Here is a 12059-nt window from a genome sequence, read left to right on the forward strand (position 1 = left end):
CTCAAGACTAACAGGTATGCATTCCGTTTCCGGCCACCGTTCAGTTTTCTCCAGGGGAAAGCTGTACCTGCTGGCTAGTGACGGAGTTTGCAGCTGAGGTGTGCCAGGGCTGTGGGTAACCGCGGCTTTGCGAATCAATTGTCAAAGCAGGCCGATTCCCTTCTCATGGTCTCGGGAACGTCCCAGTCCGTAGGTAAGGCCCCGTCTGCTCCAGGATGAAGATAGAAACATCAGCCGAAAGCACAGGGGAAAAGAATACAGGCAGCCGTCACACATGCATGCTTGGGCAGGAGAAGGTAAGCACGTGGATGCCGGGATGGCCCCCCCTCTCAATATGTTCCCCTCGGAGGGAAGCTCGAGGGTTGGACTGCTCCATCCGAAGATACTCGGACCCATCTGAGAGTGGTCAAGTAGGACCACGAGCCCTCCCAGCGACAGAGGAGCGTGGCGTTTTCTTCCGAATCGAGCGCCGGAACAACTGAAACGTCGTCAGCTAGACGAGATCTCGCCACCCGCACGGACAGATACTAACGGAACCCGCTCTGGTGCTCCTTTTGTAGCTTATCAATCTTGACCTGGAGCAGATCTTCCTTGGCGCTGGCGGGTCGTCCGGGTCGCCGCGTCTTCTTGACCTCGCTCAACTCCTCGTCGTGCTGGTGCACAAAACTACAGACGGATACGCATACACGGTCAGCCGACAAGGATCCGGGCCGTGCGCCCAGCATTGGACGGGTGGGACTGACGTCTTGACGAGTTCTTGGATCACATCCGTCGAGAGGGGCTTGCTCCCATTCTGGTTCAGCGCCTCCTGGAAAAAGGCGGCTCGCTGGACTGGTCACGCAGTGAGAAAAGTAAGCCACTCGGACGGCGGTGCGTCGGATCCACCCTACGACGTACGGAAAGGTCGATCGTTCTTCTTGCGAGATGCCGCAATCTTCTCCAGCTTCTCGTCCCGCAGTTGGGCACGATGCAGCCTCTTGGAGTCGCGCGAGTACTGGTGGAGGGAATCGATGGGGCCCTTCTTCTTCGCGATAGCCTTGCGCGTCTTCTCGAGCGTCTTCGGCATGGTGGCACGAGTCGGGGGAGTATGGCGGGATGTCTTGAGCGAAGCGAATATTAGAATAGGTGGTGGTAGTGGTGGTGGTGACGGAATCTGGAGTCTGATTCTTTTTCTCTTTTCTTTCTTTCTTTTTTTTTTCTTCTGGTGTAGGTACTTAGAGACAGGGATGCATTTCTAGAAATCGGGTGGAAGAGGGGCCGGTAAGTACCTAAGAAGAGGCTTGTCCAATGCTGGATGTGCACGGAGTACCTGCAGCGGTAATGGCTGTGGCTAGGTACTTCGGCATCGCGGGAATGAGGGCCCGCCTCATACGGAATAGATTGTTTTTGTATTCGCTACGTGTCTCCTGTTAGGTCCGCGGTCCAATTCCAGCCACTGCATTAATCTTGCCCAGGTACCCGCTACTCCTGTCTCGGCTGAAGCTGGGGCTGGAGGTGCGGCCGGTGATTGGCTGGTGGCCGCGCTGCTGAGCACGGTGGAAGTCGCGGTGTGGCACCCCACGACGCGGTTGCTCCCTTTATCGATTGACCACCCAGACCCGCTCCCAGGGGCAGGCGCAAGGGGACACTCTCGCCCGGGCACCTGGCAACTGCTTTTTTTTTACTGCCTCTCCAGCCATACCAGCCCGGTCCGTCGCGCGTCCTGCCATTCCCCTTCATACCTATATATCCTGCCATCCCGCAAGCATACAATCCGCTGCCGGCTTGAGATCTCGACCTCTGCTTTCTTCTGATTTGCTACGCCCTCTCGAGTTCCCCTCCTGCTGTCCGAATTCCCTCCCCCGGTCAAAAGACGGTGTGCTTGGCCGTGTAGTTGGATGTTGTTCTTGGCGTGTTTACCTGCATGTCGTCTGCCGCCCGTGGCCCAGCTCCTCATATCGATTGCTTATAAACCCACGCGCGACCCTCCACCGAATATTTAGCTTCCCTATGCTCTTGCTGCCCATTTGCTACCTAGGCTCCGGTGGTAATCTGGGTCGGTGTTGGCCGTTGACGGGTGCATGTGTGGGTGGCCTGGTGGGCACTATATAGACATCTATCGTGGTCGGGGGCAGTAGAGAAGCAGCCTCCTCTGACTCGTCGATATGGGGATTCAAGGTATGCCCTGCAGGACCCGGGGCTGTGCTCTCGAGGCTATTGGCTAATAACGTGCCCAGGTCTACTCCCGTTGCTTAAATCAATACAAAGACCAGCAAGGCTAAAGAAGTATGATGGCGAGACTTTCGGTGTTGATGCCTATGGCTGGCTGCATCGAGGCGCTGTCTCCTGCGCTATCGAGCTTGCTCAAGGCAAGCCAACCCGCAAGTAAGTGCCGCCGCCGAGCTACGCTACGCGTCGCGAACCGTCTCTTACCAGTCGACCGTCTAGGTATGTGGACTTCGCCATGAACCGTGTGCGCATGCTCAAGCACTTTGGCGTAACGCCGTACCTGGTTTTCGATGGTGGTTTCCTGCCCAGCAAGAGCTCCACGGAGGCGTCTCGCGCGAAGCGCCGAGAGGAGTGCAGGAAAATCGGCCTGGAGCTTCTGAAGGCTGGCAAGCCTTCTCACGCACATCTCGAGCTCCAGAAAGCCATCGATATCACCCCCGAGATGGCCCGCCACCTGATCGAGGAGCTCAAGAAGGCTAGTGTGCCCTATGTAGTGGCGCCCTACGAAGCCGACCCGCAATTGGTGTATCTGGAACGTGAAGGCCATATCACCGGCATCCTGTCGGAAGATTCGGACTTGCTGGTCTTCGGAGCCAAGCGATTGCTAACTAAGCTGGACCAGCACGGCCAATGCGTCGAGATCAATCGAAAGGATTTCTGCGCTTGTCGTGAAGTTTCTCTGACGGGCTGGACGGATGCTCAGTTCCGACAGATGGCCATCCTGAGCGGCTGCGACTACCTCGATAATATCAGTAATCTAGGGCTGAAGACCGCGCACAGAATGCTCCGAAAGCACAAGACTCCCGAGAAAGTGGTTCGCACTCTGCAATTCGATGGCAAGCATCACGTCCCAACCGACTACTGGAAACTGTTTGTCCAGGCCGAACAGACATTTCTCTACCAGTGGGTCTTCTGCCCCAAGGCCAACGCGCTAGTCAACTTTACTGCGCCGGGCCCGGACGTCAAAGTGGATGAGTTGTCGTTCATCGGCAGCTTCATCGAACCCGAGATTGCCAGGGGCATCGCAACTGGGGATGTGAACCCGATCACCAAGGAGAAGGTCCTTCTTCCCGACCTTCCTACGCCAAGGAAACGTACCGCGTCGATGGCTACCCGTGTCACACCCACACCACGTGCCATTCAAGAGCCCTCGGAGAAACCGATCGATTCTTTCTTCAAGAGCCACCGGCGTATTCCCTTGGGGGAGATGGAGCCCAATTGCTTCTCGGTCGATCCCGCACGGCTGTCTAACATGACCGAGAACGGAAACCGACCCCTAGTGTACCCTCTCCCGCGGCCATATCTCGTCGAAGCCGAACCTTCGAGTGCGAGCTCGCGTCCATATATTAACCGATCCACCAATTCGTCTCGTTCTCTGCGACGGCGGACCGAGCCAATATCCAATTTACTCAGCAATGGTGGGCGCTCTTTCGCTTCCGGATCACGACGTCAGACAACAGGTCCCCAAGATGATATTCTGAACGGTTCAGGTAGTGCAGGAATGGCGCATCTCGCCAGACCACCTAAAAAGGCCCGTTTGTGCGATGATGCTAGTTCTGGGTTGAGTCCAGCAAAGGAGAAGAGCAAATTCTTCCCACGTGGGACTTGCGATGGGGCGGCTTCCACGACGCTGGAAAAGTATCTAATGTCGGACGACTCGATTGAAGAGGCCCTGAAGGATCTTCCAGATTTGGAAGGATGGGCCGCATCAGCGAAGGGTCGGAAGGGGGTAGCTATATTTCAAGAAGTGCATACGTTGTCGGCCACCGCCACCCAAGGTACCGAAGACGACGGGAAACAGGTTGAAGACGGCTCCGACAACATGAGCTCCACGGTTCAGAGCAATCCAGTTGCAAATACGCCGTCGGGCATCACGGAACGTTTTGTCTACGTACCAAGTTCGCAGTCCGACTTGGCGAGTAGCGGACATAGCTCTTCGCGTAGACAGAGCGCATCTACATCCGGTTCTTCCAGGAACTCTCTCGGCGGACTTACGCCTCGCTCGTCCGCGTCTTCCACGCCGTTTTCTTCCGCCACACAGCCCTCCACTGCCAAGACGACGCCGGCGACATCCCGTTTGACGCCCCTTCAGCGGCTCGGTATCCAGGCCCTAGGACGTAGCAAGCAGCCGCCTTCGCCTACCTTCGCAGCGCCGCGTCCTCCTAAAGTTTCTAGCTTCGGCAGGCGCAGTCTGGACGCCATACCTATCAACCCAGCCTTCGTTCCATTGCCGCCCGTGGATTTGGAAGAGGTCGAAGCCCTACACGGGCCTCTCGGCAGTGAGGACTTGCTGCTACACGACAGCGAGAATGAAGAGCCGGCGGACGAGCAGGAGAATATGAGTGTAGGCAAGGCTGGCAAAACCCGAGGCAACTTGGACTTGTCTAGGTTTTTATTTGCTTGATGAAAAGGGGATTGTGCTGTGGCATGGCGGCCACGCTCACCCTGGGACAAGGGACAACTAGGTGTAGGATGGTTGTGTATGAGCATAGCGCCGGAGTTTCGGGCCAATGTCGGCGCACGTAGGAACAGGCGTTTGATGAGGACCGGCTGCTCGGGTTAGGGGCATACAGTCGCACGGGATTGACCCCTAGGGATGGAGGGGATTCGACTACACAAGACCCTAGGTTATACGGATTATAAATACAAATATGAATTCAGATGCCTGACGCTGCATTGTGTGATGTTCCTCCGGTTACGATTACCAAGGTGCCTGCATGGCATCGCAATGGAGACAAGGCAAGTTGGTGACTCGGCCGCGGTCGACAGGTATAGGATAGGGCTAAGCTCGGCTCCGTACTGTGCAACGGTCTCTTATTTTTAACACCAGCTGCACGGCACCGGATTCAGTGTCTGCACTCTTCCTTACTCTCCTTTAAGGCACGCGTGGACCTCGGCAGCTGGACGACTTGCGCGGCGAGGGCTGAATGTAGATCTCATCGACTGCGAAGGTCAGGAAGGAGAGCAGGCCGCGTTATGTCGTACTCGTGTACATACGTAAGCGATGTCTATCTTGGTATAATCGTGGTCCTATCGTCATGACATATGTGTACGCTGGTGTCGGGGAGGGGAAAAGGGGGTGGCCGAAATAGCCACATAGGGACTATGTTGCATGGTTCGGGCGTCTTTAGGACACGACGCATCGACGACGTCCGTTGTTGGATATGTAAGCAAGTCAAGGCGCCGCAGGTAGATAGCCGTCTGGTTGGATTCCTAAGCCTACCTAAGGTCAGTAAAGGGGCAAGTATAGGCGTCCGGGTATTCCTACGGCAACTTACCTGAGGTGGTATTGGCGCCGGACCCATCGGATCGGGAGGCAACAAATGGCCAGGGAACGGAGAATTACTCACCATTCGCACGGGGCTCCTAAGGTTCCGCGGTGGATGGGATCGGGATGAAATCGGGGGAATCGGGGGTGGAAGCAAGAATCAGGGGGTGGAACCGATGAGGGATGCATAGGTACCTACCTATGGTACCTCCACATACACATATAATAAATACATCAGATAAGTACTGGCTAATTTAAGCTTGGGTCGGGTTGCCCGTGGCCATCTGACTGATTTTTTTTTAGAGGTATTAAACCCGTTAAAAGCTCAGTACTATCTGCGTATGAGTAGAGGCAGGTGGGTAGGTAGGTATATATGTCTCTACGAATTGGTAGGATGTATTATTATCTATCTGCCCTAGAGGAGGTATGCACTTTTTAGCTATCCACCTAGGTATAGTGGTTCTAAGGTTAAAGGCCACACATACAACAGATTTTAGGCACCTAACATGGTACCCCTGACACCCGACCTGACCTCCGACCTGACCTAACCTAACCTAACCTCGATTTGCCTCCGCCACGGCGAGACACCTAATATAAGCATGCCCTTGGGGATCGATCCCTATCCATGCGGCTGTGATGATGGATCAACTTTCTTCCCAGACGGCCCTTCTCGCCGTTGGCTGACGAGGTGCCTCGCGGTACTACGTAGTATCTAGCCCAGGTGAGTACAGCCACGACGTGGTATATGTAGGTACCTAAACCCGTGCAGGCTGGATCGGAACGGCAGAGGTGACGACAGTCGAACCTCAACAGGTACATGCGAGGTAGCGAGCCAAGTGGGGCGCCCACGCCCGAAGGCAGGGCAGGGCAAGGGCAAGGTAAGGTACCTGAGGCCGCAGATACGTGTGCCCGTGTACATGCGTCCGGTCGCGACGAGGTGCCACTCCGTGGAGGGATGGCGCGAATGCCGACAGGTACCTACAACCGGCCACCTCAAGTACCTGCGACCAGCGCGCCAGAGGTAGCAGCCCGACCAGAGTACATGGGGGATACATGCGTCTGTCATCCGCTAGCACGAGCGTTCAGGCGACGGCACCTGCGGGCAACTGACCTGGCCGAACTGGTGACCCCGTCGATGTTGGGCAGGCTTATGTGGGCGACCCTCGATAGTTCGACGGCCCGCTCTCGCACCCTTCGCACACCTCACGCACACGGGCCATACGCCAGTCCAGTCCAGTCCCAAGTCCCCGTCCCAAGCCCAGTCCAGTCCCGTAGGGGGGGTGCCAACGTTCCCAGCTGAACCCGCAACCTTCCGTCAAACCACACATTCACCCTCTCACTTCTTCCTTTCGCTAAACCAACAGCCTCAGCCTCCTCTCGCCCTTGTCCTCGCCCGGGCTAGCTTACAGTTACATGTTCTCTCCTGACCTGCTTCGCCTTCCCGCCTTATCTACCTCTCCCTCTTCTCTCCTCCTACCCCCCTTAGGCCGCTGATCTTCAACCTATCCTCCTCGAAGGCAGCGGTCGTGAACCAACCCAGTTCCTCCTCCTCCTCTCTCCCCCCCCCCCCCCCTCTTACCTCCTCCCGTCTTCTGCACACGACTCTCTCTTACGACTGCCGCTGCCACCACCGCCACCACCACCACCTGCTGCACCCGAAGCGGCGACGGCATCGGTAAGCTCCTCGTCTCCCCCCTCGGAGCCTAACCGCCCATCATTGCTAGTTACTGACTAGGCTTCCTCGCCTATTCTCCTAGAGTCCCTTCCACTTGCTCGCCCTGGTCCACCCATCCCCTCTTCCTGTCCCCCCTTCGAGTACACGTCGTGCTCAAGACTCGTCGGCTGTCGATTCCGTCGAGTCTCCCTCGCAAGTCCCCGTCGAGATCGTCCCCGCCGGTTACAGTAAGTGACCACCACGGCAGCTGTCGTCGCCAATGTACAACAATAACCGTATTAGTCAGCGGCCTCGATCTTGCCTTGCGCCCGCCCCCCGTCGGAGAGGATCCGCAGCCGTGCCGTTGCGCAAGGCTTGTTGTAGCGAGCGTTCCCCCGACGTCGAGTCAGCAACCGACAAGATTCCTCCCACAACGAGAAAACGGAAGGCCGCTGAGGCGAAGATATCGGCAGAACCTACCGACGCGCTTCCCAACAAGCGTGTCCTCGCCTCAGCAGCTGCTGCCGACGCAGCACCGCCTACACCCATCACCGGCATGGATTCCGATGAAGACTTTGTGTCGACCATCTCAAGCGGGGATGACGCTATGCAGGATGATACCGACAACGACGACTTGTCTGGCGCTGAAGGTGTGTCTATTTTGCATGCCTCCCCCCCCTCCCCCCTCCATCCCTTCCTCCATCCTCCCCGTTATTTAATTTTATCTCGCGGCCTTGTCTGTCCTGACCCCGTCTCCTAATCACCCCTCTTGTGGTAACTCAGACTTCGATGTATTCGACGACGAACCCGACGACGAACCCGGCATCCCCTCGCAGAAAGTCAGCAAGAGCAAGGGCGTCACGTTCGATATCAACTACAAAGTATACACGCCGGACGATATTCAGCACCAGCAAGATGACATGGTCAACGAAGTGAACATGATCCTGGAGATGAGCAAAGAAGACGCCGCTATCATGTTGCGCCATTTCCGGTGGAACAAGGAGCGGCTAATCGAAGAATACATGGATCGACCAAGCAGGGTGTTGGAAGCCGCTGGCCTGGGTTCCAGCGCGGGGGGGCCTCCAAAGCTAGAGACCATCGCCGGCTTCGTGTGCGACATATGCTGCGAGGACGGCGACGGCTTGCGGAGTTTCGCCATGAAGTGTGGCCATAGGTACTGCGCTGACTGCTACCGGCAGTATCTCGTCCAGAAGATCCGCGAGGAGGGCGAAGCGGCGCGTATCCAGTGTCCTAGCGAGGGCTGCCACCGTATCATCGACGCCCGGTCACTCGACTTGCTAGTGGCGCCTGACCTGGTAGAACGATACCAAGAACTGCTTAACCGAACATACGTCGAGGACAAGGATGTCCTGAAGTGGTGCCCGGCTCCCGACTGCGAGAATGCGGTGGAATGCCCTGTCAAGAAGAAGGATCTCGACAAAGTGGTACCGACGGTGGCTTGTGCTTGCGGCCATAGGTTCTGTTTCGGCTGTATCCTCACCGACCACCAGCCGGCACCCTGCGAGCTCGTGAAGAAGTGGCTTAAAAAGTGCGCCGACGATAGTGAGACGGCGAACTGGATTTCCGCAAACACCAAAGAATGTCCAAAATGCAACTCGACAATCGAGAAGAACGGGGGTTGCAACCACATGACGTGCCGCAAATGCAAGCACGAGTTCTGCTGGATGTGCATGGGCTTGTGGTCGGAGCACGGCACCAGCTGGTATAACTGCAGCCGATTCGAGGAGAGGAGCGGGACAGAGGCCCGCGATGCGCAAGCAAGGTCGCGGGTATCTTTAGAACGCTACCTACATTACTATAACCGATACGCTAACCACGAGCAGTCGGCGCGTCTCGACAAGGACATATACCAGAAGACGGAGAAGAAGATGGTGCAATTGCAGACAGCGTCGGGCATGTCCTGGATCGAAGTACAATATCTCAACTCGGCCTCGCAGGCGCTGCAGACCTGCCGCCAGACGCTGAAGTGGACGTACGCCTTCGCTTTCTATCTCGCGCGGAACAACCTCACAGAGATATTCGAGGACAACCAGAAGGACCTGGAACTTGCCGTCGAGGCCTTGTCAGAGATGTTCGAAAAACCCATCGGGGAGCTATCCGAGCCCAAATTGAAGGTGGACATTATGGACAAGACGGCCTATTGCAACCGTCGGCGGGTCATCCTCCTCGAGGATACGGCGGACAACTTAGCGAATGGTGAGTCAGAGGCTAATCCCCTCCCCCTTCTTACCCCCGTCCCTTTGCCAGCCACGTCGCCGAAGTAGCTAACCTCTCTTGGTTTCCTCCTCATCTTAGGGCGATGGACTTTCAATGTAGATCTGAAGAACCCTACTTCTGCGGCTAGCAGCGCCACTTCGCGCGTCTAAATTGTATTGTAACGAAGTGATATAGATAGACGATAGTCTCGGTTGGAGTTCAGGGGCGCAGGATCTTGCGTACGTGTGTTAGTCTATCTGAGGTCGAAGCTGTCAATTTTCCTCCTCCTCCTCCTCCTCCTCCTCCCCCCTTGGATCTTATAACTATTCCTAACCCCAGGGTCCGAATTTCTTAACCCCCTTCTAGTGAGATGTGTCTCTCTAGGGCGTTTACTCCTGTGGTTGTTATCATCGCTCCCCCATCGTAACTCTCGTGACTTAACCCCATGTCTGTGTTGTACATTGACCGAACAGACGGTGGCTGCTACTCCCGGCGGGTTTGCGGCGGAGAGGGTGGCAGCGAGAGGCAACGAAAGGTAGCTATCCGGTGCGTACAACGTGGCAGAAAATGCGTGTGAAAGGCCGGACAGAAAGGGAGGGCGGGCCGGTACGATCACGCCGGACTGTCTCATGAGATCGGGGGGGCCCACTGCGCGGAGGCGCTAGCGAGGAAGTACGTGCGCCGAATTGCGTTACGACACGGGTCGGGGAGGGGGGGGGAGGGGAGGGGCTTCGAGTCTGGCTGGGTGGGGTACGTGTTAGGGTTGGAAGTTGGCTCGAAGGGGCGCGATCTCGGGACGAGCAATATGACTACGACGATGTAAATACTGAGGGCGGACGTCGGGTTATTGCCGGAGGGGGATACGACGGGTGCTTACACGCGGAATTGGGGAGAGAGGACAACGAACAGACCGCGAAGCCGGATTAGCCGATTTGCCGCGCTCTGGCATCTGGGCGTATATATGCCCGCGCGTGTGCGCATTCGCACCGGTGGAGAATAGATAGATAACAGGTTCGCGAGTAGTCTCCCCATCTGCTTCCTCGAGCGCCAAACGTGTCGGACTTCACTAGACGCAAACAACATACCATCGTCCTCTCCTCCTTCCTCCCCCTCGCCGTCTCCCTCCTTCGGGCGTAGGGGGGCTTGGGCAGTACACTCAGCGAGGCGGGGAGGGGAGAGCGAGGACTCCCGTCCTGCTCATCACCCCTCTCGTCTCCGGCGGCATCCCTCACACCGTCGGCCTCTCTCGGGGGGGGGGAGGGCGAGTCCGAACTAGGCCGGGCCGAGGACCTTCTCCGCCAGCGAGACTGCGCGCGTTAGGCAGGTCGCCGTCAGCGCGGGGTCGCTCGCCCAGGGGAGGGAGAGGGGCAATTCCGCCGATAGCAGAGCTGCCGGCGGAAATAGGAAAAGGGGGGGGGGGGGGGGGAACTCACCGTCCGTGCCGGTATTGTCCGGCTCGACGTGCACGGAGCGGACGCGGCCGTCGTCGACGACGAGGGCGTAGCGCCGGCCGCGCATGCCGCCGAAGATGGCGGACCCGTCGAAGCCGAGGTCCAGCGCGCGCGTGAAGGCGCCGCTCGGGTCGGCGAGGAACCGGACCTGCGGCCCGGCGTCAGGGATTCCCGTTGCCCCCGGCCCCCCTCCTCCTCTCCCCTGGAAGCGGTTGCTGGCAGGAAAGACGAAGGGGGGGGGGAAAAAAAAAGAAAGAAGTACAGAAACGAGAGCCCGCCTATAGCGTGCCTACGCATACGGGCGGCTAGGCGCTAGCGCCGACATGGGAAGGGGTAGAAGCGGGACGCGGGGGCGGCAGCGAGGACAGGAACTTACGCCGGACTCGTGGGTCGGGTCGAGCTGGTCGCCCCAGGCCTTCATGCTGCGGGGCGCCGGGGGGTGTCAGCAACCGTATGCACGCAGACCGACGCGCCTCCAGAGACGAAGGGGTGGGAGGGGGGGGGGGGATGCAGAGTCACGGACACGTGACGGGGCGCTCACACGAAGGCGTCGTTGACGCTGACGACGAAGACGCGGCCGGCGTCGCGGAGGCGCGGGTGGCGGAGGTAGCCGGGGACGTGGGTCTGGGAGCAGGCGCCGGAGAAGGCGGCGGGGACGCCGACGACGAGGCCGCGGCGGCCCGGGCCGAGCTCCCGCCCCAGGCTCACCCGCGTCCCCGGCGACCCCTCGTGCAGCACCGCCAGGTCCGGCAGCGCGTCCCCCGGCTGCACGACCGCGCGCGCCGCCGACGCGTGGAACGCTGCGGAGCCGCGGCCGCGGCCGCGGAGCGAGAGCGGCGGTAGGAGCGGGCGCGCTGCGCGCCGCGGGATCGCGCGGAAGGCCATGGTTTGGTTGTTGGGGTTCTCTGACGAGAAGAGGAGGAGGAAAAGAGAGAGAAAACAAAGGTGAGCTCGTCGGCGGATACGTGAGTGTCGGGTGAGAGGTTTAAGTAGGTTAGTAGGCAGATATCGGTTGTAGGTGAGGACGTGCAATCCACGGGTGCGGGATTTGGAAGCCGAGCCAAGCCGAGCCAGGCTCCTAAGCCGATCGGTGGGGGGGATGAGGGATGAGGGATAATGAATGGAGTGGTATCGATTGGACTTAACCAGCTAAATGTGCTTGAGGTTGAGGCTCGTGTGTGTGGATGGGTGGGATCCAGCAGTTGGGACGTGGAGGAGAGACGGCGTCGGATGCAAGCTTGAGCCGACCAGGGCAAACCTG

The 12059-nt window shown here is 58.2% G+C and overlaps 4 protein-coding genes across 4 annotated transcripts; 2 read left to right on the top strand and 2 right to left on the bottom strand.

The window, feature by feature from the left end:
- Nucleotides 1-45: 45 nt before the first annotated feature.
- Nucleotides 46-1371, bottom strand: GGS23DRAFT_518471 (translation machinery-associated protein 16). The gene is made up of 5 exons (XM_051514624.1): nt 1269-1371; nt 898-1201; nt 744-831; nt 533-666; nt 46-478 (listed from the first exon to the last, which is right to left on the bottom strand). The coding sequence occupies exons 2-5, from the start codon at nt 1064-1066 to the stop codon at nt 330-332; spliced, it is 540 nt and encodes a 179-aa protein (XP_051372597.1). The 5' UTR covers nt 1067-1201; nt 1269-1371; the 3' UTR covers nt 46-329.
- A 233-nt stretch (nt 1372-1604) lies between these two features.
- On the top strand, nt 1605-4870 carry GGS23DRAFT_565851 (uncharacterized protein). Its single transcript, XM_051516243.1, has 3 exons — nt 1605-2157; nt 2217-2364; nt 2428-4870. The coding sequence occupies exons 1-3, from the start codon at nt 2145-2147 to the stop codon at nt 4610-4612; spliced, it is 2346 nt and encodes a 781-aa protein (XP_051372598.1). The 5' UTR covers nt 1605-2144; the 3' UTR covers nt 4613-4870.
- Nucleotides 4871-7686: 2816 nt separating this feature from the next.
- On the top strand, nt 7687-10093 carry GGS23DRAFT_620738 (IBR domain-containing protein; the record flags this gene model as incomplete). Its single annotated transcript, XM_051521125.1, has 3 exons — nt 7687-7780; nt 7914-9347; nt 9447-10093. 3 exons carry the CDS (start codon nt 7687-7689, stop codon nt 9515-9517), a joined length of 1599 nt encoding a protein of 532 aa, XP_051372599.1. The 3' UTR covers nt 9518-10093.
- Nucleotides 10094-10527: 434 nt separating this feature from the next.
- On the bottom strand, nt 10528-11832 carry GGS23DRAFT_518662 (Redoxin-domain-containing protein). Its single transcript, XM_051514626.1, has 4 exons — nt 11340-11832; nt 11175-11220; nt 10781-10946; nt 10528-10654 (listed from the first exon to the last, which is right to left on the bottom strand). Exons 1-4 carry the CDS (start codon nt 11681-11683, stop codon nt 10620-10622), a joined length of 591 nt encoding a protein of 196 aa, XP_051372600.1. The 5' UTR covers nt 11684-11832; the 3' UTR covers nt 10528-10619.
- Nucleotides 11833-12059: the final 227 nt, after the last annotated feature.

This window comes from Durotheca rogersii (genome assembly GCF_024521655.1).
Source record: "Durotheca rogersii strain YMJ 92031201 chromosome Unknown GGS23scaffold_8, whole genome shotgun sequence".
NCBI lineage: Eukaryota > Fungi > Ascomycota > Sordariomycetes > Xylariales > Xylariaceae > Durotheca > Durotheca rogersii.

What these genes read in the sequence shown, in the direction of transcription:
- GGS23DRAFT_565851 (XM_051516243.1), top strand. An exon ending in CAAGGCAAGCCAACCCGCAA is followed by an intron (nt 2,365 to 2,427) that starts GTAAGTGCCGCC and finishes TCGACCGTCTAG; the next exon opens with GTATGTGGACTTCGCCATGA.
- GGS23DRAFT_518662 (XM_051514626.1), bottom strand. Translation starts at nt 11,683, where the DNA reads ATGGCCTTCCGCGCGATCCCGCGGCGCGCAGCGCGCCCGCTCCTACCG. An exon ending in AGCGTCAACGACGCCTTCGT is followed by an intron (nt 11,221 to 11,339) that starts GTGAGCGCCCCG and finishes GGCGCCCCGCAG; the next exon opens with CATGAAGGCCTGGGGCGACC. An exon ending in GGACAATACCGGCACGGACG is followed by an intron (nt 10,655 to 10,780) that starts GTGAGTTCCCCC and finishes TAACGCGCGCAG; the next exon opens with TCTCGCTGGCGGAGAAGGTC.
- GGS23DRAFT_518471 (XM_051514624.1), bottom strand. Translation starts at nt 1,066, where the DNA reads ATGCCGAAGACGCTCGAGAAGACGCGCAAGGCTATCGCGAAGAAGAAG. An exon ending in GAAGAACGATCGACCTTTCC is followed by an intron (nt 832 to 897) that starts GTACGTCGTAGG and finishes CTGCGTGACCAG; the next exon opens with TCCAGCGAGCCGCCTTTTTC. An exon ending in ATCCAAGAACTCGTCAAGAC is followed by an intron (nt 667 to 743) that starts GTCAGTCCCACC and finishes ATCCGTCTGTAG; the next exon opens with TTTTGTGCACCAGCACGACG.